Source organism: Candoia aspera, chromosome 2, assembly GCF_035149785.1.
Source record: "Candoia aspera isolate rCanAsp1 chromosome 2, rCanAsp1.hap2, whole genome shotgun sequence".
Classification (NCBI taxonomy): Eukaryota; Metazoa; Chordata; class Lepidosauria; order Squamata; family Boidae; genus Candoia; species Candoia aspera.
In genome coordinates, this window is record NC_086154.1 from 57,943,169 (window position 1) to 57,968,300 (window position 25,132).

The 25,132-nt window shown below is 39.2% G+C and overlaps 1 protein-coding gene across 1 annotated transcript; it reads right to left on the reverse strand.

Annotated features, from left to right (window-relative positions):
• Positions 1-2,617: 2,617 nt before the first annotated feature.
• WDR82 (WD repeat domain 82) lies at positions 2,618-24,548 on the reverse strand. Its single transcript, XM_063291913.1, has 9 exons — positions 24,129-24,548; positions 19,358-19,455; positions 13,204-13,270; positions 12,884-12,983; positions 11,229-11,345; positions 10,763-10,918; positions 9,306-9,375; positions 8,917-9,059; positions 2,618-4,867 (listed from the first exon to the last, which is right to left on the reverse strand). Exons 1-9 carry the CDS (start codon positions 24,287-24,289, stop codon positions 4,838-4,840), a joined length of 942 nt encoding a protein of 313 aa, XP_063147983.1. The 5' UTR covers positions 24,290-24,548; the 3' UTR covers positions 2,618-4,837.
• Between the last annotated feature and the right edge of the window lie 584 nt (positions 24,549-25,132).

Sequence of the window (25,132 nt, forward strand, 5' to 3'; positions counted from 1 at the left end):
ATGTATAAACTTTTATTGAAGTTTGAAACAGAAGAACACGTGAAAGAATGTATGATAAAGTGGGCTAAAATTTGGTTATAATATACAGATGGAACAATGGGAAAATATGTGGTAGAAAGGACTGAGATACAGTATATATTATGTTTTAATCTTAAAAGAGAATTTGTATAGGATGATGTACGGTTGGTATGTGTCACCAGAGAAATTGTCCAGAACATATAAAAGCACTTCAAGTTTATGCTGGAAATGTGAGCAACAATTGGACATTTTATCATGTTTGGTGTAAAAAGGCTAGAAAATTTTGGATTCAAATACATACATTGATTCAGAGGATTTTAAAGATTAATATACAATTGAGACCAGAGGTCTTTCTTTTGGGATTGATGGACAAACAGTTGGAACAAAGTTATGGAACTTTGTTTTTGTACATGATAACTGCAGCAAGATTATTGTATGCACAAAGGTGGAAAGATTCGGCATTACCCGCAATGGAGGAATGGTTGGTGAACGTGATAGAACTTGCTGAGACGGCCAAATTGACTTCTTTGATCAGAGAACAGAAAATACCTTTGTTTATTGCTGACTGGAAACCTATTAAAGACTTTTTGCATAAAACAGAAAAAAATGAACTTATGGTTTATGGTTTTGATGATTAGACAGGATAGATTATAGAAAGAAGAGTCATGATGTAACCTTAGAGTAAGAAGTAAATTTATAATTGTACTTATAACTGCTGTAAAGATCAGAAGCTGCTGCTTCCTATCCTTTTTCATGTTTTTCTTTTACTTTTTTCTCCTTGCATGTTTAGTGTTCTTTTTGATCTTTTTTCTTTTCCTTTTCTTACTTTGTATTAGTATTAGCTTTTATCTTCCTTTTTAAAACACTGTGTATGTATGAATGTATGTATGTATGTATAAAATTCTTCTGAACCAAAATTGCTTGTTCTAACTTGTGCTCTAGTAGGCTGAGAAATTCTATCATATTTTGACATTTAGAGCCAAATTTAAATTTCTGTAACTTTTTTTTATGAGTAATCCTTCTACACAAGGAAGAACATTCCATATATCCAAAGACCATAAAGGAGTTATACTTCTTTTACAGAAGTGGATTGCATTTTATTGCTTTCTGATAGGATTAGACATAATTCCATTTTAGGAATAAAGCCAGATTGATCTGGTTGTATAATTCTAGCTATAATTAATCTGAGATCGTTGGCTAGTAATTTTGAGTATCATTTATAATCTGTTTAATAACGAACATGTGTATATGCCTATATGAAGTAACCTCCTGCGAGTCTTTTCCTGGCTTTAAAGTAAGTGTAGTTTTAGATTTTTGCCATGAAGCAGAGGGTTTCTCTCCTTGGTACAATAGCTAACATATTTGTAAATGTTCTGTAATTAAGATATCCTCGAATCTTTTGTAGAACTCATCGGTAAATCCATTTGGGCCAGGTGATTTCCCATTTTTAAATTTTTGGAAAACTATTAATTCAGATTCTGGGAATGGTGAATCTAGGTATTGAATGTTTTGTGTTGATAAAGCTGATACCTCCAATTTATATAAATAGTTCTTAGTGCCCCGATGTCAGATTTTTGGGTGTATATAAAAATCTTACAAATTCAGTATTAATATTAGTTATTTGATCTTTAGAGACTTGTATTGATTTATGAAACACTTTACCCTAGTTGTTTTATTAGCTAATAATTACAATATAATCTATCATGTAATTATTCTCAGCTTTTACTGATGCCTGTAATATGGAGGTTGCATCATTACAATTCTCAGCATCTGCCAGAGCTATTTTAATATCCATGTCTTCCTCAATCTTTTTTTATGCTAGAGGTATTTTTAGTACTAAAATCCTAGGCCTGTCTAAGCAGCATCTTTTAACTGTTTATTCCAGCCTTTCTCAACCTTTTGACCCTGGAGGAACCCTTGAAATATTTTTCAGGCCTCAGGGAACCCCTGCACATTCAGGCTCAAATTTAGGCCAGAAGTTACAAAATTATTGTATTTGTTTCATGGGTAGGCCTGTATATATGCATTAACAGTGTTCTTAAATTAAAAATGAAACTTACCTCTGTAATGTGAAGTTGCCCAAATTTGAAATAAGTTTTTAAAGAAATCGTGATCTCCCAAGGAACCACTAATGACCTCTTGTGGAACCCTAGGGTTCCATGGAACCCTGGTTGAGAAACCCTGGTTTATTATGTCAGACATACCTGTTAAATCTTCTACTGAAGTTAAAGATTTCTCCCATTTCAGCTTCAGATCCTGCTTAAATTACTTAATATATTGTTTAATCCTGTTTGGAACTAGTACTGTTTCATCAACATTAGCCCAATATAGTGTTTAGAACTTTCTTGTCCAAAAACATTTAAGACAGAAGGGAATACACAAGCTAGTCAAAATATGACACTGCATTTTCAACATCCAAGTGGGTTACAATCACATGAAGATGGGCTGGCTGTAATTACATATTTATCTTACCATCTTGCAGCTGCTTCAGTATTTATTTATTTATTTATTTAAAGAGTGATAAAACAGTTGACCAATGCACTTTGACATAAGTGTGTGCTCAGGGATGAAGAAATAAAAGGAACCCAAAAAAAATCAGTTTTATACAGGACAGCAATTCTGTCTCATACCTAATACTGTAATTTATTCTTGACTGGAAATATTTACAAAATAAAATATTCAAGCTGCAAATACAGATGTAAAAATGCAGTATGTTATTAGAATGTATAATGTAAGAAATCAGAATACATTGCAGGTGATAACATTTCTAAAGGAAAAAAAATCTGATCTCACAACTAACTCCCAGTAAGAAATTAATTTTACTCAGTTTTATGAAAACCAGTTCCAGGTCAAGGGCAGTGTACTCAAGATTTAAAAAGGATGTTTCTACTGGTTTGTGTTACTGAAGAGGCTAAAATCAGGAACAGGTGCAGAGATGGTTAAATGATATTCACATTTTACTAGATGAGCTGGTCATGGAAAAGAACACATAATTTGGTGCATTATAGAATGCACTGTCGCCAAGGGCACTGCTAGCAATAATCCTGCCCTGTGTCCCAAAATCGCCCCCATTGGCCTGCAACACCATCCACAAAGCACAAGCCAAGAGGTAGAACATCGGCGTGTCTACGATAAATCCCTGAGCTGGAGTTATCTGTATTATTGGATGTTAGCAGGCTCAGGGAAAATTCTTTCCTGTGCAACACAAACTCTTCTGCATAAACACAAAACCCAGTTTAAAATAGAACACAACAGTCAACCTAATGTCAGCTAGTAAATCTCTCTCCCCCCTTCCTTTGTTCACCAAAACAAACTCTCTTATTATATTGCTCAGGCTGGCTCATGCGTCTCAGCTCCATGGAGGATGGAGGGGGTAGTACAATATGTACCAATAATGCAAACATCTCCATAGGATAAGAACTTTTCTAAGCAAAGCCAAATTGTAGTAAAGAAGGCTGATCACATTAGCTGAATGTTCTGATGGCTGGAAAAGACAGCATTTTAAAGTTAAGAAAACTAGAGCACGAAGCATTGAAATTAGGCTTTCTTGAAATGCAGTTTTTTACATGGACGGATTGTTACTAGGTACTGACAGAGAAGATTATGGTACCTGATACAATACCATTAACATCCATAGGAAATGCAGCATCAATATTATAGAACCGAAAGTCTTAGGAAGTTAAAGAACATGAATTTAAGTTCTCTGCTGCCTTGGAAAGGACACTTGGACAAATTTAACGCAGGACCCTTCATTCTTCTGCAGTGACAGCGGAAAGAAAAACAAGATCAGCTGGTAATTATACAGCTTCATCCAACCCCCACTGATGAAAAAGGCTAACTTCCATGTCCAAATATCTCGGTGCTGAATGGGTGGAGATCTCCTGTGTAGGCAGAGGGAGGAGCTGTACAACCTGCATTGTGAAGACTGTACTTGGAATGTAGGCTGTACTTGGAAGAACGTAATAGAAACTTGGAATGCTCTGTGAAAGTCAAGTACGCTAACACTCATTCCAGAATACTGTGTTGGTCCAAACATTACGACGTTTTTAATACCTACTAGTAAAAAAAAAATACAGCGACCCTTCCACCTTCTCCTCCCCTCCCCTGTATTTATAGAATCTGCAAACATACTCTGAAGAAAGAGACACAGGGAGTGCATTTCCATCCAGTCCATCTGAGACTTCTGTATTGCTTGGCATTCTACCCAAACACTCAAAGTACCTGCGTATTTCAGACACTGCCCCTGGCAAAGAGGATCAATAAAATTTCCTAAAGATTCGGAACACTTTGTATAAGGCTAAACATCCTTAACAATGTCCCTAGCAACTGACAGTGATCTCCCCACCCCCCACCCCCCAGTGTATGGCACAAATGTATCTTCATATAGCACAAGAGTACACAGCATGGATACTGCTGATACTTCAGACTGGATAGAATATACTAGAAAGTATACTTTTAACCAAGTCCAGAATCCCAGGAGTTCACAAACCAGTTAGAAAGGCAAGGGATTGTGGCAAAATTCATTCAGAACATACTCCAGAGCAAAGCTGCTAGTTGATTTCAGCTGTAATAGTTCTGCTTCAATTGGACGTTGGTAGAGATATTCAGATTTTCAAAATAGGAACTGTATAGCCACATGAAGAAATCCTTTGTAGGAGATGCAGCAGAGTCTGACAAAAGGAAATGCATGCAGGATGTGCTGGATGGGAATATTCATCTCCAAGTGACACAATTCCAATACTGTCACTGTTGTCCTTGTAAATACTGCATTGCTTTCAATACAGTATGGAAACGGTCCACTGGAAGTGATGAATTCAGACTAGTCATCTATAGTGGGTAACCAAAAGGCCTGAATAAAGAAGAGAAGATGATGTTAGCAATTTCTATTTTTAAAAAAACATCAAAGAGATTTGTCTTGAACCAATGCCAAAACCCATCACACAGCATCAGCAGGCAATCCTGGCCATCTTGTGGCAGCCACCTATGCTCTTTATTTAACAGCTATCCAAATGATTATGCAGCAGCTGTGTAAAGACAATCAACATTTTTGCTATCCCAATACAAATAGGGAAGCAGTGTAAGAGATGTAACCAGAGTTGCCAGATTCTACAGCAGCGGGCAACTGGCAATCATGGCCTGTTAGAAATTCAGGTTTAGGGATCACATTTCCTGCATTTTGACACTGAGAGAAAATAGCATTTTAATTCTCTATCTTATCTTATGTTGGTAGAATCCTCTAAGCAGAAGTGCATAAGAGCATATACCAAGATATATAGATATACCAAGGTACATGCATAAGAGCATATACCGTGGAGATACCAAGGGAGCGGACTTGCCCAGTTATCTGGGAACAGTCTGATCCTGTTGGACCTGAGGAAGTGGACAGGATCCTCTGGACAGTAAATGCCGCCACCTGTCAGCTAGACCCACGTCCCTCCTGGCTGGTGAAAGCAGCTCGGGAGGTGACGTGTGGCTGGGTCCAGGCGATGGTTAATACATCCTTGAAAGAGGGGCTGTTTCCATCTGTCTTTAAGGAGGCGCTGGTACAGCCCCTCCTCAAGAAACCATCACTGGACCCTCCTGTATTGGACAATTTTCATCCAGTCTCCCACCTCCCCTTTTTGGGGAAAGTGGTTGAGAAAGTGGTGGCATTACAGCTCCAGAGGGTTCTGGATGAAACGGATTATCTAGACCCCTTTCAGTCAGGTTTCAGGCTCAGATACGGGACGGAAACAGCATTGGTCACACTTATGGATCTTTGGCAGAAGTGGGATGGGGGCAGTGCATCCATCCTTGCTCTTCTTGACCTCTCAGCGGCTTTTGATACCATCAACCATGGTATCCTTTTGGGGCGGCTCAGGGAGTTGGGGGTGGGCGGCATGGCTCTGCGCTGGTTCACCTCCTTCCTCCAGGGCCGGTCCCAGTCGGTGGTGATAAGGGAGGAGAGATCCAACCCTCGACCCCTCCTCTGTGGGGTGCTGCAGGGTTCAGTACTCTCCGCGCTCCACTTCAACATCTACATGAAACTGCTGGGTGAGATCATCCGTCACCATGGGATGAGGTATCATCAGTATGCTGATGATACTCAATTGTACATCTCCATCCTGGGTGAAGTAAGTGGTGCTGTGACTACCCTCTACAGGTGCCTGGAAGCTGTGGGAGTCTGGATGGGGAACAACAGGCTTCAGCTGAATCCTGATAAGGTGGGGTGGCTGTGGGTTAATGGCTCTTCCATATCTGGGACTTTGTCATCTTTGGTTCTGGATGGGGTTGCACTGCCCCAGACAGACCTGGTGTGTAATCTGGGGGTCCTCCTGGACTCACAGCTCCTGCTCAAAGAGCAGGTGGCAGCCGTGGCCAGAAGGGCCTTTGCGCAGCTCTGTGTTGTGCACCACTTACGCCACCTCCTGGATTGGGAAGCCCTTCAAACTGTCACTCATGCCCTTGTTATCTCCCATATTGACTACTACAATGTGCTCTACATGGGGCTACCCTTGAAGAGTATCTGGAAGCTTCAGCTGGTCCAGAAGGCAGCTGCGTGGGTTATTTGTGGCGCCCCTAGAGGGGTGCACATAACACCTTTGCTATGCGAGCTGCACTAGGTACCAGTTTGCTTCCGGGTCCAATTCAAGGTGTTGGTTAGCTCCCTTAAAGCCCTACATGGTATGGGGCCAGGTTACCTGAGGGACTGCCTCTTTCCCGTTACATCTACCCGCCCCACCCAATCTTGCAGAGAGGGCATGCTGAGGACCCCGTCGGTAAGAGAATTCCATCTGGCAGGGTCCAGGAGGCGGGCCTTCTCTGCAGTAGCTCCTGCCCTTTGGAACATCTTGCCCCTGGAGGTGAGGCTAGCCCCATAGCTCCTGGCCTTTCGGAGAAACTTGAAGACCTGGCTCTGCCACCTGGCCTGGGGCGGGGAGGAGAAGAGTCATGCCTGGGGTTGGCTAGTGCCTTGAAGTACCCCTTCCACGCGAAGACTGAATGAGATCCAGCCATCTGGACTTTACTTTTATTTATATTATTAACAATATGTAATTTTAGAATGCATTTTATATATTTATTGTTTTACTGAGTATTCTGTTGTAAACCGTCCAGAGTCCCTCTGGTGGGAGGAGATGGGCGGTGACAAATTTGATATATATATATATATATATGTGTGTGTGTGTGTGTGTGTGTGTGTGTGTGTGTGTGTAAACATGTATTTCTAAGCAACCTTTTAGAGGAGAAAATCAGGCTAGAAGAATGGTAAGTATATATAGAGCAGTGCCTTCATCATTAACGTCACTATTAAATTCTGAATGTAAGTCATCCATTAATATAGCCCAAGTATATTTTAAAATAAATTATTATGTTTTTAAAAATAGGAGAAGTGGGATATCACTTACAAAATCAAATTCAGTATACCAATTTGTACTCATAACACAGACACTAGAATGCATACATGTAAGACAGAAATGCATGGCATTTATTTAAATCAGTATGAGCACTGAACATCTTCTACTTCAACTATTCCAATCCACACTCATAGACTGGCTGTCCTGGGCCAATAGAATTCTTAAAATTATACCTTTTTGTATATCAGGGCTTTAAAGTGATATTAAAGGAAGGCTCTTCCTCTGAGTAGTCATCATCTGGAGTATCTTTTTTACTACTCTTTTTAAATAAAAGCAATATTTTTCTGCTTACTCAGGGAGTCACCCAAGCATACCGAAATGATTGTCTATTGTCTAATCTGTGTCTAATCTGTGTACGACATTTCTTTTTGCTTCCTTACAGATATAGCATATTCATCTATGATAGTGAGAAAACTGGAGCTACAGTTTTGCTTCTTTTTTAAATATCTGAAAAAACAGCCTTTTGGCAAAGTGTGTAAATCAAGGTGGGCAGTGTGATATCCATGGGCACCAATTTGCCACTTCTCTGGCATGTGACACACCCCATGCTCCACACCATAAGATGTTTTATTTGCAATAATGACCCCAACCTGCACATGTGCCTAATAGGAATGTCCAGAAAATACAAATAACTGCAGCCTAGCACTTTGTCTGAAAATGTTTCTGTCTGCCTAGAGAAAAGAAAAAGGATATTAAGTGACAATATGGGCAGTACATCTGGGCTGCCAAAAACTGGATGGTGACTAGATGGTAGCCCTAGTTTTATTTTTCTGCTACTATCTCATGGTTGTCCAGACATTTACAACCCAAAGAATTATAAGGTTGGACATGAAAGTAGAGGTCATCTAGTCCAACCCCTGTCCAGTGAGGATCTGCTAGAGGTTCTCTGACAGATGATCCTCCAGCTCTGTAACAAAGACTTCCACAAAAGGAGAACTCATCATATCATGTGTCAGCCTTTTCCACTGATTAACAGCTTGTGGAGTCAGAAGTTCTTCCTGCCATTTAGCTTACATCTACAGTACTTTCTTTTAGTTTTAACCTGTTGGTTTTCATCGTTCCCTCTAGGACAATAGAGAGTAAGTCCATTCCTTCTTTGGCATTACGTCAGATATTTGAAGGTTACTATTTTGTCTTCAGATATCAAATGCCTAATGACAGAGTCTACAGACTAGTGGAAAACAAATGCATTTGATTGCTTCCTGGTAAATATATATTTTGTGAACGACCATACCTGCTCTGGCAGTTGTTGCATTGCTTTTAATTTGGAAGCCATTTTACAAATAGGCAAGCTCCATATGGAAGCCATTTTGTGAGAGCATTCACAACATGTTCTCAAAATTTCCAGATAATGTGGAGAATTACCAGAATTACAAAAGGTAGTGCTCTCTCTATTATAGAAGGCTGTTATTGATAATAATGTCTTCATCTTTTTAACTGAAGTATAATTAATCCAGAAGGACTTGATTTGCTTAGAATTTTGAACCAACTTAGGTTTCCTTACCATATTGGAGCATGCACTGGCAAACGTCATAAACTTGGGGTTAAATTGCAAACAGGTAATGGGTCCTGTGTGTTTCCCATCAAGCACTGCTACCTTCATTCCAGTCTCCCCATTCCAGACGTGAATCTTCCCATCCTCTGATCCTGCAGTTGGATTACCCAGTATCAGTATCAACCAGAGTCAACAGAATCAGGACTGATTCATCAAGCAACTCAAGTAAACAGCAATAAACAAAACATCGCAACACAAATGAAACATCACATAAAAATTAGACACCTTCCTCCCCAAAAGGTAAAAACCACCTGGAAGCTTTATGAAAGTGACCTTGAAACTATTTTATATAATTGGTGCTGTATTCATTATAATCAAAGGAAATAAAACTCTCTTACCAATCATTATAAACTGAGAATCAGGGGTGAATGAAGCTTCCAATGTGACAGCTTTGCTGTTATTATATCCCTGTAAAAAGAGCAAGATTGGTGAGCATAAAATGTAACAGAAAAACTAAACCAGTGTTTCTCATCCTTGGCAACTTTAAAACGTCTGGACTTCAACTCCTAGAATTCCCCAGCCAGCCATGAACTGACTGAGCTATCCCTTGATTCAAACAAAGAAATGTTTGCAAAGCCCGGGTGCCCAAGAAGCCCCTTCTAACCATTGTCTTTGCCATTTCAAGAAAGAGGCAGATGAAAAGTCCACTGAAAGCCTTTGAATAGGTTTACCACAAAAACATCCACCAGTAGCGAGGGAGAAAAGGGGGGGGGAAATCACACCCCATTCCAAACAGAGATTACAATGGCAATTAGGCAAACTACATATGCACAAGAAGGATACCTCAAGCAGAAGTACATTTAGTAAAACAAACCGCCATCCAATTAATCTAACTTTAGGATTAGTCTTGGAAAGATCTGGATCTGTGTAGACTTTGTGTAAGAGATCATGGCTGATAGCAGAATAAGCAAGCCATCACTCAGCAGAGTAGCAGATAATGATGATGATGATGATCATCATTTTATCTTGCCCCTTTTTTATATATTGGTCAACTGAAGGTGGCAAACATACCTAATATTCCTGCCCTCTACTTTCCCCACAACAATAACCCAGTGAGATGGGTTGGGTTGAGACAGTGTGACTGGCCCAAAGTCACCCAGCCGGCTTTCATGCCTAAGGGAGGCCTAGAACTCACAGACTCCTGGTTTCTAGGCCAGCGCCTTAACCACTAGAACAAACTGGCTCTCAAATTAAGCTATAACTGGTGGAAAGAAATTCTGAATGGCATTACAAGGACACCAGTTATAATTTCCCCTAGGAAAATTTAGGAATCAAAGTGTGGAAAAATTGTAACCATCTCAGGACAATTTAAAAATCCAGGATGGAGCGTAGGACAGGATCTTTTTCTTCTCGTCATGACTGATGACAATGGAAACTTGCAGCTATAAATGACTGTGAAATTTAGAATTTATTTCTTAAATCCATGGGCGTAAATCCAAGAGTGTAAGAGGATGGGAGGATGCTAAAACACAATCTGAAGTACAGACTTAAAAAGCGCTTATTACTTTATTTATCAATTCTCTTTTCACTGGATATTGTTCCTTATAGCTTAATCTATTTCAATTACAGGGTTACTCCCAAGTATAGCTCCCTAATGGCTCAGTCTTACACAAGCAATGGAGCATCAAACCTCATTTTTCACGTATTAAAAAGTAAAAATAACCTGATTAAGTACCGGCTTAAAAAAGTGTGTTCTACTGCAGTGCCAACTCCTCTATATTCTACAAATCTCGCCCTAATTCTGAAGAACATCCACAACAAAGAGCATAACTGGAGATATAGAAATATCCCTCACCGTAAATGTATGAAGAACTGCTCCTTTAAAGGCATCAATGAGTCGTATGATCCCTCCATTAGTTGAAATAAGAACAAGTTTTCCATCATTGCTGAACTTCAGACCAGTCCACTCACAGGTTCGGTCATATTGCATCTTAAAGGTAGTAAATGGACCCTTCAAGAAAGAAAGCCAGATGATAGCATGCAGCAAATCTATCCCAGATGTTCAGCTTTTGTGCAAAGAATGCTGGGCTAGGCAGACCTTGTCTGACTTGGGAAGGAATTTTCGTTTTCTTAGGCCAGAGAACATGCCAAGGATACCTGAAAATTACTCATGCTTTAATTCATAGAAATCCTGAGTTCAATGTTTTGCTTTTATATGTTTGAATATTAGATCTATGGATCCCAAGGATTCCATCTCAGAAAAGATGTCATGCTTAGAAATCTTATGAGGAGCTTGCACCTGAACATTACATATTACATACCTTATCAAAAGAGCGAAGATCATAAAGTTTCACCATTTCGGAATTGACCCCAGCTGCAAAAATCAGCCCCTCTGGATCAAATGAGCATACAGGTTTTCCTTGTGGATGCATCAGACCCTAGAATTTGAATACATATATACATATATTTATACACACACACACACACACTGACACCCACATACATACATATGTAGATCTATACAGATATATGCAGCTTCGTGAGCTGCATTGGTTGCCAGTTTGCTTCTGGGTACAATTCAAGGTGCTGTTCCTTACCTATAAAGCCCTACACGACATAGGGCCTGGTTACTTGAGGAACTGGGTATCTCCCATAGTATTTGCCCAGCTGATTTGATCCAGCAGGCTTGGTGTGCTTTGGGTTCCTTTGATTAAGCAATGCCATCTATTGGGACTCTGGAAGCGTAACTCCTCTGCAGCAGTGTCTGTCTACTGGAATGAGGTCCCCCCCCGAAACTGGAATGACTCCCACCCTGTTGGTGTTTCAAAGGGCCTTGAAGACCTTACTGTTCGCCTGGGTCTTTGGCGAAGGTGAGTGAAGCCTCTTGGATTGTGTGGGTCTGTGTCTCTTTCATTCCTGTCAGATGCTTGTTATCCTTGCCATCTTTTATTCTTGTCTCTTGTTGTATTTTTTCTTGTTTTTAATATTTTTACTTATGATCTTCCCAGAGTTGTTGGGAATCAGACAGCGTACAAATTTAAATAATAATAATGATAATAATAACCCCAAAGTTTTATTTCTAGAAAATTATAAAGGGGAAAAAAAGAAAAAATTGAAAAAAGATTGAAACAAAAATGTACAAAATGTGTATCTGCAGACATACATATATCAATAAATTAAAGCCATGATTCGTTATAGTCACCCATGGTTGATCTGTATTAATTCTGCAAATCGCTAAATAGTTGGAGCTATATGTTTGTGTTTCCAGTGCTGAACTTAAGTCTTTTGATTATGTGTTCATTTTCTCTGTTGAAAAGTCAACTCTCACGTGATTAAGATAAATCTCAGGTTGAGTTAATATGTGTAATTGCTTTTTATCAAAATGGAACAATATATTTAAATAGTTTTACTGCATCTCTAACAATATAAATGCAATATGATCATTTCTGAAATATTGTTTCTTGTTGAAAAGGATGTGATCTAAAAATCTATTGAAATTTTTGGTCTTTTAGTTTTCTTTTATTGGTTAAATAAAAAATTCAAGCAAGAAAAAGTCAAAAGCAGAAAATATTTAGACACACATACTTAAAGGAATTTGAAAAAACATTTGAAAAGAAAAACATAAACAAACAAACAAACAAATGGCATTTTGGTAGGGCCCCCCCACCCCTTTTCCCCCAGCCACTAAATGCTGCTTGGATACTTGTTCTACTTTACTTTGGACATTATTACTCATTTTGGTTTGGATCATTTTAATTGTTGTTGTTATCACTATTATTATTCAAAATAGTTTGTTTTTCTTCAAAAAGCACCTAAGAGAAAGTCCACTTTTAAAATTGCCAGGCTTGAGGTGTATATATAGGCTACTTTGTTCATACCTACTACTATACTGCAGAGGAATTAAGGTCTGTAATCTAAAATCTATTAAACATTTGAAATGCATTAACATACTTCATATGGACTTTCAGAAGTTTACCTGGCAATTTGGTGACCGAAGATCCCAAAGTCTGATGGTCTTATCAAGTGAGCCAGATATAAAGGTATCATCCACTGGAGACATAGATAAAGCAACAACTCTGAAATGAAGAAAGAAAAATAATACAGCCAAAGCAGTCTGAATTATATGCCATATCTAGTATTTTATTCTTCAAAAAAAAGGTGAAACATTTAGGCAACAGAAGTAAAAACAAAACAAAATCTATTGTGGATTAGTTATAACCACCTTTACTTTTGTTTAATTCTTCCTGTACCCACAGTTGCAAGGTAAGATTATAAGCTATATACTACTCATCTTACCTCTTGCTATGTCCTGGAAAGTATCTAATGTATTTATTGTCATGCAGAGAAAGGTATCTGATTGTATCTGTAAGGAAATATCAACAAGGCAAGTGTTAGATACAGGGACTCTAATGCAGCTTGCTTATTTTTATTTATTTATTTATTAAATTTGTCACTGCCCATCTCCTCTCACCAGAGTAAAACTGTTCTTTTTGTTAATATAAGCTGACTAGATTTGTACATCTCATACTTTAATAATGGAATTAACCACAATGGCTAAGTTCACACACATTAAGCCATGAACCACAGTTTACGATTGGGTTACTCACCCACACACAGAATGATTTAGTGCTATGTATGAATTCAGGCACTAGTTCATAAGGTATATGGCTTGGTATTTTATGTGAACTAAACAATTATAAAATCACAGTGAAAACAAACCATGGTTTAGCAGAATATGTAAATCCCATCAGCTATTGTGGGTGTAAACAATAAGGTCATGAAGTGTAACCTTCTATAAGAATCTGGCTCAAAAGGACACACTTCTGGGTCCACCAGTATAGAACCAGAATCCACCTTGAGCTCAGTAATTGCTATAAAACGTTTGTATTATGAAACACTGATTACATCTTGTATTTTAAAGCAGAGGTAGTTCTGAGTAAAGGAAAACAAACCACATAAAAGGAAAGAATTTAGCAGTATATATAAACAATGCATATGAAATCAAGAACAATGTGTAATATTTTATTGCAGCCTTTCTGAACTAGTTTAGATAGATAAGACTGTTAAATACAAAATGAATACATTGGAAGACTGGATAAATAACAGGACTTTCTTTGAAAGTATTTAGCATATACCTGGAGGTGAAGAAGTCTCAAAGTGTAAGTAAGTCAGCTGGCTCAACAGATTAAGTATGCTTTCCCTAGAGGATAATGAGGCAATTTTCCTTCCTTAAAAGGTAAACTAAATGATATCAAATTATGCCTGCAAGCTCATATTTCTGCAACTTTTCCATTTTGTGGAAATAATCTGCTCCAGGATTTTCCAATGAATCAGCAAGCATTTATTCCACAGACTTATTCCAAGTCTGGAAGGCATAATTTTACAGCTGAACATGAATGAACAAGATTAGATCTAATAGTCTGAAGAGCCAAATCTCCAATAAGCAAAGACATTACAAGGAAATCTGTTACATACACAAGCATTTGAGACAAGCTGTTGTTTTCCAAAGAACTGCTATTACCTGGCCCCAAACAAACGCAGGCAGGAAGTTTCTTCTTGTAGTCGAAAAGCTCTGCCCCAGGCAAGGCAGTGGCCTGTACAGTTATCTCCTGTACCGGGTGGTATCATAGACCCTCAAACTGTACAAACTACTACCTCAGCCTGGAACCAGGCAGTGTGCAGGAAGCAGGAAAAAAGCTAAAAAAACCAAGAATCCTTCATAAAGGATGGTACTAACAGACTTGGTTCAAGGTGCAATTCAGACACACTAGTTGCAGCAAACCTCTGGCTGAAAAAAAAAATAACTTATCGGTGTTTTTGTATGCTTTCTCTTAAGGAAAATGTCCAAAATGTTCCCATCATTATGTATTATTCATAGTGATATGAGATATAATATGATACGATATGACAAAACAAAACAAAACAAAACAAATAATAAGAGTACATAGTGGTACTCTGCAAGCACCATACCAGACAGTTTCCTGAGATGCTTTTATATTGTAATCATTTGAAAGATACACACTGGACTAATATTATTTGTCAATTTATATAATTAAAATTATTATTATAAATGCTGGAAGATTCCTTTAAATATCCAAACAGTAAATTCCAGTCTGAGTTTATATAGATCCAGGGCTTTCTGCTCTTTTTCTACCATCAAGCCCTTGGAAAGGGAAGAAAGAAACTGATAGGATTAGTCCACCTGTATCACCTTGCAGCTTTGCTGAATTTGATTCTCAGTCTCACAAGTTTGGGATATAAACAGGAAAGAAATAGTAACATGGAGTGAATAAACTGGATTAAGCACAAGAATAAGCTACATGTAAAGATGCATTAAATATGCTCCACCATATACCCATACTCTGAGAATCTCTATTTCACCAACCCACAGAGAGGCTTCGTAAGCAAAGAGATGCCTCCTACTTTCCAACTTCAATCACATGCTACAATATTGTGTCAAATCATTGTAATATATTCACCTGTGTCAAGGTGGTAAGCATTATCTATGGGCTACTGGGCAGTTTTTTTTAAATGATACAAACTGATTCATCTGCAACCAGTCAACTCCCTGCCAGCTTCCCACAACTCTTCACGTGATGAGAAAGGCAGGTCATTTTTAGCAGCTATTTATTCAGGGCTTATATAGTGATTATGGTCATTAATAGCCATGCATTTAATAATTCAGAACAAATACCTTTTCAAAGATATCATCACTGAAGTGGGGCAGAAAGTTTTATGGGATTTTTAGAAAAAGCAATTTCTTTCATAGCATTAACAATAAGCTGAGTATGCAAACAAGTCAAGTCACACAATGATTTTCTTTAGTAAGCAGACAAGAATATATAAATCAACGGCATAAATATACAAACAATGTTCAGTTTTCTTATTGTTTAATATTTAAAATGAAGTCAGGAAATATATTGGATCATAAAGTCTCCCTTTCAAGTGGACACATCAATGCATTCTTCTTGGCAATAGCATGGAAACAACACTGCCTTCTTCTGGGATGTCTTTTGACTTTCCAGTCTAGCAAAAAGCCCAGGTATTCTCTGGAGATTCCAATCCAAATACTAACCAGGTGTTAAAATGATTCCACTTAGTTCCAGAACCCAGATAAAAACAGCCAGGTGCTGTCATCTACTACTTGTATATTGAATTACAATTTTAAATATAAATTTTTCATGATCAAGTATTTTAACTAGTAAACAATTATTTAATAAACAAGCAAAATACATGTGGTTTACATTAAAATACCACAACTGAACTAAGATGCTGAAACATATTTTTCCAGAAAACACTAATATGTTAGCATTGCTACCTATTAACAGTTTATTTAATCAAGGAACTAAGGGTATATAAAACAGCACTTGTTGCCCCAGGCAATTTTCTTTTGGGCCACCCTTGGAACTGTCAAATCAGTGTGGTCCAGAAGACAAGCAGAATGTTCCAAAGTTCCCTAGAAATTCTGTCTCCAGAATGGAAATTTTTGCAGGGGAACTCGGAGACACAGTCGGCCTATCACAGTTGGCTCCTCAATTCTCCAAGGACCTCTAGGAGATGACGCGGCAGACATCTGGAGCTCAAGTGGAGAAAAATGAAGACTGAATCTGAATAAGCATGGGTACATGCCCAGTTTAAGGCCTACTCTGAGGTGACAAGAGAGGCAAAACATAATTATTTCTCCTCTTGTATTGTGTTGGCATCCACTACCCCTTTCCCAGGTGGCCAACTCCCTTTTGGGTATGGGCCATCCTGCTGATTTATTATCTAGTCACTGTGACGAGTTTGCTCAACATCTGGTGGTAAAGTTGCTCAAATTTGCTCTAGTCTGGACTCTACCTGGGCAGGGTCTTGTGTGGTGACTGAGATACTGTCTTGCCAGATTCGTTGGGCTGCTTTTCAGACAGATACCTAAGTGGATAGGGTGCTCTCTAGTGTGTCCTTAATCACTTGCAAGCTAGATCCTTGCCCCTCCTGGCTTTTGGGGGCAGCTGGGGGTTGTGGTGTAGTTCCCTGGATCTGAGAGATTGTGAATACCTCTTTGAAGGAGGGATCAATGATGCCAGACCTTTTGATATTAGATAACTACCACCTCTTTTTAGTGAAGGTTACTGAGATGATGGTTTCGGAGCAACCACACAGCACCACAGAAGTAGATTATCTGCTAGACCCATATCAGCTAAGTTGGCATGGGACAGACATGACACTGGTTGCTGTAGCTGACAACTTACGCTGGAACATGGATAGGGATAGCGTACCTGTCCTGATCTTTCTGCACCTTTCAGCAGCCTTCAATGACCACTGCATCCTTCTGGACTGGCTGCAGGGATTGGAGGCACTGTTTTGCAGTGGTTCTGCCCACTCCTTAACAGTTAGTACCAGTCAATGGTGGTTGGGAGAGAGACTGGCACTGTGGTGCTCCCTTGTGGGGTGCTGCAGGAGTCGTTTCTCTCCCCCTTATTATTTAACATTGCTGGGGGAGGTCATCTGGCAGTTTAGGATCTAGTATCACCAATACACCGATGACACCTAACTATACATCACAATTCTGAGCCAGGGTGGAAACACTGATAAAGTTCTGTCCCAGTGCCTGGAAGCGCTATGGGTCTAGTTGAGAGAAAACAGGCTTAAATAAATGCTAGCAAGATAGAGCTACAGTACTGTTTATATGCCAGGGTTCCTCTACACCCTTTTTGTATCTGGATGGGGTTGCACTGCCCCTGAAGGAGGTCTATGACTTGGGAGTCCTCCTGGAGTTGCTTCTCTTGCTGTATCAGCAAGTGGAAGCTGTAGCCAGGAGGGTCTTTGCCCATCTTTAGCTGGTGCAGCACTTGTGGCCTTACTTGGGATGGAAAGACCTGATTACAGTGGCTCACGGTCTCATCATCACCTGACTAGAGTTCTACAATGTGCCCTATACTGAGCTGCCTTTAAAGACCACCTGGAAGCTTCAGCTGAAGCAACATGAAGTGGCCCAGGTGCCCAAAGGTGTGGACCACTGGACACACATTACACCTGTTTTTTAGGCCTTGCACTGATTTCCAATTAACTTCCAGGTGCAATTTAAAGTGCTGGTTTTAACCTATAAAGCCATCTATGCCTGGTTACCTGCAGGACTGCATCTCCTCACTAAAGTTGGTCTCAGCACTTCAGCACATGCCAGGTGAAGCAGCTGTTTGTCTCCCATTCTGGGGAAGTTAGGGGCAGAAGCCCAGAAGCATTGTTTTTCCATGATGGAGCTGGCCCACTGGCATGACCGCCAATTGGAGATTTTTCCATCTCCAACAATGCCCACTTTCTGGAAAAAGCTGAAGATTTTTCTGGAGGGCTTTTGGGGCCTGAAGCTATGTACTAAGTCTGGTTTTTATTATCCTATGTCCTCATGTTTTTATAAATCACTGTATATTCTTACTTTGTGAGCCACTGAGTCCTGTGATTGCAGCACGATACATAGTGATCAATAATAATAATACCACCAACAAATACCAACCAATGTTTTAGTAGTTGAGGATAGGAATGAACCAAAGAAACTGCTGTCTATGAAGGAATTAGAAAAAGCAAAAGACATGGAAAACTAGTTGTTACCAAAGAATCAGGAGGAAACATGAAAAAGAGGCCCTGAAAGAAAAAGGAATGCCAACTAAATACAACCTGTCAAAATGCAGAGATCTTTCAAGTTTACATGTTTACTTTGTGTGAGATTTCAGACTTTACAGGAACATGTAAAGGATTTTAGGCCTTAATGATATTTGTGTGTTTAAGTTGCCCATGGTTGCAAGACATACAGGTCTCCGGGGTAAATAAAGAAATTGCTGAATTAGGCAAAACAACTTGCTGAAACCCAAGGATTTTTGAGGAAGTGGGAGACTTTGAAAGGACCAAAAAAGTGAAAAACAGCTGCATATATGGCTAAGAGGGACTGCTGGGGGGTTGATATGTTTAAAGTTATTTTATTGATTTGATAAAGGACAACGATTTGCATTTTTGCTGATTGCTCATATGCACTGTTCCAATAAGTATATAATTTATTGTCAACTGATGATCAGGAGGGAGCAGGAAAGAGAAGTAGCCCATTTCTCTTGTCTGCAAGTTAAAGCAATAAAAGCCTTCCTATCAAACTTCTGATTTATTCCTTGACAACTACATTGTTAACTGTTCAAAGAAAAGACTTTCTTTTTAACTGGTATTAAGTTGCTAGTGTCTGCTTGCATTTCACTCTGATTTACTTCTGAGTCAAAAACTGATCAGGGAACTTTCCTAAAAGCATTTTAGGAAATTTTAGTTTTAAAATCAGGATTTAAGATTAAGAAAACAGTAAGTGATCAATTAAAAGCTTCAATGAATACACTATTGATTTCAGTCAAAATCAGGCTCCTCAACCTCCAATACTTATTAAAGTGTCAAACATCCAATATGTGTAGGCAACCATTAGGAAGAATGGCTCACTTACCATCTATTTTATTGGAACTGTACACAACAGTGTTGGCAGCATGAGTGTATCTGATGAGATCAACTCCATATTTTTTACTATATAGTGTTCTCTTGGGTCTGCCAAAGGAAAAAAATAAGAATAATTATACTGTTTTCAGAACAGAAGAATTCTGTTTTGCTATACAGTCTAACTCATATTATCCAAACCCCTTTATCAGAATTATTTTTTCATTTAATTCAAACCTACGTTACATTATAAAACAAAAAATAACCTGTATTATATCTTTATTAAAGGACAAAATCAAAAGATGCCCAAGGAAACCCAAGGTCTGTCCTAGCAGTTAGAAGCAACCGTTGCTGTTGCTGACAACCTGGATTTTCATTATGTACCATCGGATACCATCGGCTAGGGACCAGCATTTGGTGGGTTCCAGGAGATCTGCCTTCTCTGCTGTAGTGCCAGTGTTAAGGAATATCTTTCCTCCCAAGATTAGATTACCACCATCCCTTCTGATATTCCAAAAGGCTCTCAGACCTGGTTACATGATCAGGCCTGAGGCTCCCAGTGAACCAGAGACTCACTTAGATGGCTCCATTGTTGAGGGGGCCATTTTTACCCTCCCTTTGTCTATGGTTTGTATCTTTGGTTTTTATGATATTTATTAATGTGGTTTTTATATTTTTATCTCTCCTTTTTATATTTGTCATTTTATCTAATTGTTGTACACCGCCCTGTTGCCTTGGATGACTAGTTTTGAGTGAAGTAGCAGAGGAGTTGGAAGTGCTCTTCTGCTAAAGTACCCCATTTTTTAACCTAAACATTTAGGGAACTATATCAGGCTCTTTGATATAGTCTAACTTGGAAACTCCTGGTCACTTTAATGATGACATTTAACTAAGCATTTAAATTTAAAATAAAATTCAGTACTAATTGTATTTTATTACCAAACATATTGGTAGTACTATTATTGAATTATAACTGCTGTTGTTCCCTAGACTGATAGATAAGGAGCAAAAGAACAGGATGCAATTTTCACTAAAAACGAATTAATGAAATATATTATGATATAGGTAGGGGAATAAAAACTATGTTATCATGAAATATAAGGATATGCTATCTATACACTACTAAAACTCTATCTGTTTGTACCCTCAAGTTAGTCCAAATGGTGCATTATACTGCAATAATTTTTGAATCAAGGTATCTAAAATCCACTAACTTAAGAAATGCGTAAAAAATCTGGGACCCATTACTCCTGTGGAATTGAAATTTCCATGATGTTTAGACCAGTTTTATTCACAAGGTTGTGGCCATTGCAGTGTCCCTGTGGTCATGTGATCATGATTTCTGATGATCCCTGCCAGCTTCCCACAAGCAAAGTCAATGGGGAAGCAGGCAGGAAGTCGGAAGTCGCTCCCTCTCCCACTGCTTTTTTAACCACCTGTGGTCATTCTCTTTATCTGTTTAGTTAAGTAGATACTGATTTATTATTGAAGTTTGTTTCCCACTACCATTATTTTTCTATTTATGATATATACTCTTCTTCGATGATCATCCATCATTGGGGTAAAAAAAATATGGTCAGCCTAAAAATTAATGTCCATTCTGGTCACATCAGACTGCAGCATCTTTCTCTCAAAGGATGATCCAACAGGTCACAGGGTTGTCACAACTATATGTAGAAAGCAAACATAAATGATTCCCTTGCGAATTATGTCTCTGCCCAAAGCAAAAAGTAGGGGGCAAAAAAAGTACGAATATACACAGAACTGAAGGAAAGGCAACTACTATGAAAACACAAACCAGTTGAGATTCCAAGATATTTTCATTTTTAAAACATAATAGTAGAAAAGTGCAAAAGTTTGAGGATTTGAAACATACTTTTTCAAGCAGACACAATTTAATTAAAATTTAAGTTAAATAATCAGCAAAGAGGCTTCCAAAAGATTCATCCAGAAGTAACAAGCAGAGGTTAAATCATTTGTTATTATTACATCACAGTAGAAGATGCTTTTTAGTAAAATAATGATTAAAATCTAAGAAGGGTAACAACAGTGATGGCGGAGAGGAATAACACTGTGGTTAGTACTGATGCCATGTCTGCACAAGGTTTCAGTTCTGATATTTATGTATTTATTTATGAGGCATATGGCTGTTCATCATAAATGCAATAACTGGGCATCTCATTCCAACAACAATAAAAACAAAAAAGAAGCAATAAAAACAAGCCTCCAAAAAACAACTCCTGGTGCCCTAAAGCAACACTCCCCAATACATAAACAGTCATAATCACTGGGCTCCAGCCTTACCCTATCCCAATGCCTGAGAGAAAAGCCAGCTTTTTAAGGCTTCTGGAAGGCCAACAGGATGGGGGCCTGCTGGATCTCAGGGGAGAGGGTTCCACAGGGTAGGGGCCACTACTGAGAAGGTGTGCTTCCTAGGTATGCTAAAGGGCAACATTTAAGTGAAGGGACCTGAAGTGTGCCCAATGTGAGGTGCTCTTTTGACATGCAAATTGAGCCTAATCTGATAATGTTCTGTTAGTTGTGCCAAATTCTCCCAAAGGTTCCTGGCAAGAAATAATTGTTCCCATTACCAGAAAGTAGTTGAAGTGAAGCTACTTTTCTTGGCTGAAAGGTGAAAAACAGATCTGCTCTCTGGAAGTTATCCAAAACACCATTTAAGAGTATAACCTAGTGCAGATAAATTAAAACACTACCCTCATCCCACCCCTCCCGTTTTTCTAGATTTTAAACCATCTAATTTAATAAAGGGATCATGAAATCTTGAAAGTTAATTTATAAAATATGAATATTTTCCCCCAATATTCAACAGGTCTGTTTTATATGCTTAACTGCATTTAAACTAGTTATCAATAACATTTACTTGAGAGGACACCTATCCAAATAAGAATTAGCAATTTATTACAATTTTGACGATTTAACAAATTTGTTCATTCTTACTTAAGAAACTGAAAAGGATATCATGTTCAAAAATTGAAGAATGCCTGGCAAACATGAAGAGTCAAATATTGTGCTGACAGGTAAGGAATTTGGGACAAGATAACAGATAGTTTACAGAAAATAAAAAACAGACAATACCTATCTCCATCTACAATTCCACTATCCACTTCATTAAAATCAACTAATACAAAACTGAATTTGCAATAATAATCCCCCCAAATCATTGAGTTCCCAGATATACTGAAAAATAAATACAGAACAATCCTTGACATAATCACAGCTACAATTTCATTTCTATTTGTTCACAGTAGTGGAAGCGTGATCACTTATCAAGCAATAATATTGCCTGGTGTAATTGGTAAATTAGTTAAGCTCACTTAGTATTTCACTATTAACCTATGCCTAAGGTAAAAACATTATTTTTGAATAGTGCATCAGCCTAAATTCACAAACATTCTTGCAAACTGTTACCTAAAACTTCCCCACTAGTATAACACTGTCACACACAACCTACTTCTTGAAATGGTGAGAAATTCAGGGCACAACACTATCCCAAATTTGAGAGCTTTTGGAATATGGCCATAGGAGACTTATTGATATTTTATAGTTTTTTTATTTAATTACAAGTCTACAAACTGAGCACAGCTTAAAGACTCAATAAAAACCACTGCAAATTGAAAGGAGATAGAACTTCTATAATAATGATACCTTGTAACAAGAGTTTTACATTCTCATTCCCACCAGGGTCGTTCATAACACAAAACTGTGACATAAGCTGCATGAATATACAATCTTTCTCAGGAATATACTCCATGCATCTGATGAAGTGAATCCACAAAAACTTAAGAATATTATGACAATTTCCTGTTCAGGTCATGTGTAATTCAAATGGAAATGTTTTTAGTTTTCAGTTATTGCAATCTTCATAGTTAGGGGTGGGAAAAGTAAGATGGGTCCAGACATACCTGTATCAAGAAGAAGTAGTCTATTTTGTTATCACACTAACATTTCCAGACAGCCAGTTTGGTCTATTGGTTAAGGGAATGGGCTAGAAACCAGGAGGCTGAGAGTACTTTGGGCCAGTCACTCTCTCTCACCCTACGATATCAGGCTTGGGCAACAAGCCAGTCTATCAATTCCTGTAGGTTTTTCAGTTGATCCAAAAAAGTGGAACCTGCACCTTCAGGAAAAACGCTAGGAAGAAAAAACTAACATTGGGGCAATCTAATACTTTTGTCAACTTTGCCCTACCCACCTACAAATACAGGAATTTGATAGGAAATTCCCAACACTGTTTTACTAAAAATTAAATAAGAGATGTTGAGATCCAACTAATCCACTACTTATTCAGAAACAGGAACGAACAGGCTGCCAAGTACTCTTTCATATATTTAAAAATATCCATTTTACGCTGGAATTGCTAACATCAGTTTATAGCAATAAGAACATGAACAGCGTTTAAAAAGTGTATGTTTAACTTTTATTGCCCACCTTTCTTCAAATGAACAAAAATTGTCCCTAGATCCTTCTACCCTCAGAAGTTGTCTTGCAATGCAAAGCCTCCGTCTCAGAGGTGCCCTTCCATCCACCTATACCAATGCCGACACCCCGCCCCAGCCAATGTTTAAAAACCCCATTCCAAGAACCGCTTTTTGCAACACAGCTGTGGATTCGGCTTTCGATGGAAAGGCGGAATGCGCATTTAATAAACGAGAGAAAAAACCCATCCATCGGCTTCGGATCCCCCTCCCCCCGCTCTCTTTTCCCGCGAAGAGCTCCTCGCACCCCGCCGGGGCCCTCGCTCGGCCAGCCTTCCGCGCACTCACTTTCCTTCCTGGCAATCGTAGAGCACGATGGAGTCGTCGTCGCTGCTGGAGATGACAGTCTCGCCATTGGGGCTGAAATCGAAGCAGTTGATCTTGTCCGAGTTCTCGCGGAACACCTTGGCCACGCGGAAGCTCCGCAGCACGTTATCCGTCAGCTTCATGCCGCCTCCGCCGTCGCGGGGAAAAGGGGCAGGCGGGGCCTGCGCGCCGGCCAAGGTGAACGGGAGCGGAGCGGAGCAGGGCTGGCCTGCGGGGGACGGAACGGGAATGGCGGGAGAAGAATGCCGAGCGGGCGAAGGACTGAACCAGCTGCGCCCTCAGGCGTGCTCGAGTCACGCTGCGGGGAGGAAGCGGCGGCAATTCCGGCTCATTGTGTCCACCATTTTGCGGCTCTGGGGCGGCGAAGGGAAGGGAGGAGTTTATTCGCGCAAGGAATTGTGGGCTATCGGAGGAAATAGAAGCGAGGAAAAGGAGCAGCAGAGACGACTCTACCTGTGTGGTGCATGCTGGGATACGCGAGTAAGGCCGAGACAAGCGAGCACAGTATTTTAGCGCGGGGAAGAAATTGAGAATGCATGCAATGGATTGTGGGATATAAAGGCACTAGACCTGGCTGTTGGAATGTTGTAGAACTGTTGAGCAGGAACGTTCTGCTCGAGCATCCAGTCCCTGCCTAGTGCAGAACTCTGCCCCGCCCTTCCCTTTTGGAGGGATTCGAGTCTCTGCAGGGTCTACAGTGTTTCTCAAATTTGGCAACTTTAAGGTGTGTGGACTTCAACTCCCAGAATTCCCCAGCTGACCTAGAAGGAGAGAAGGGATGTCTTTCAAAGTGCTGTATTGAGAGAAGATTCTGAATCTGGTTTTGTACATTGAATTCTTTTGCACACTCCACAATACTAGCCTTTCAAGTAATGTGCAGGATTGGGCTGTAGGGGAAATCCATTTACTAAGAAAACTTTCTTATACCATGTGAAAGAGGCACTTATTAGGGCTTCAATGCCTAT

What these genes read in the sequence shown, in the direction of transcription:
- WDR82 (XM_063291913.1), bottom strand. Translation starts at nt 24,289, where the DNA reads ATGAAGCTGACGGATAACGTGCTGCGGAGCTTCCGCGTGGCCAAGGTG. An exon ending in TACGATTGCCAGGAAGGAAA is followed by an intron (nt 19,456 to 24,128) that starts GTGAGTGCGCGG and finishes TTCCTTTGGCAG; the next exon opens with ACCCAAGAGAACACTATATA. An exon ending in CAGTTCCAATAAAATAGATG is followed by an intron (nt 13,271 to 19,357) that starts GTAAGTGAGCCA and finishes ATTTCCTTACAG; the next exon opens with ATACAATCAGATACCTTTCT.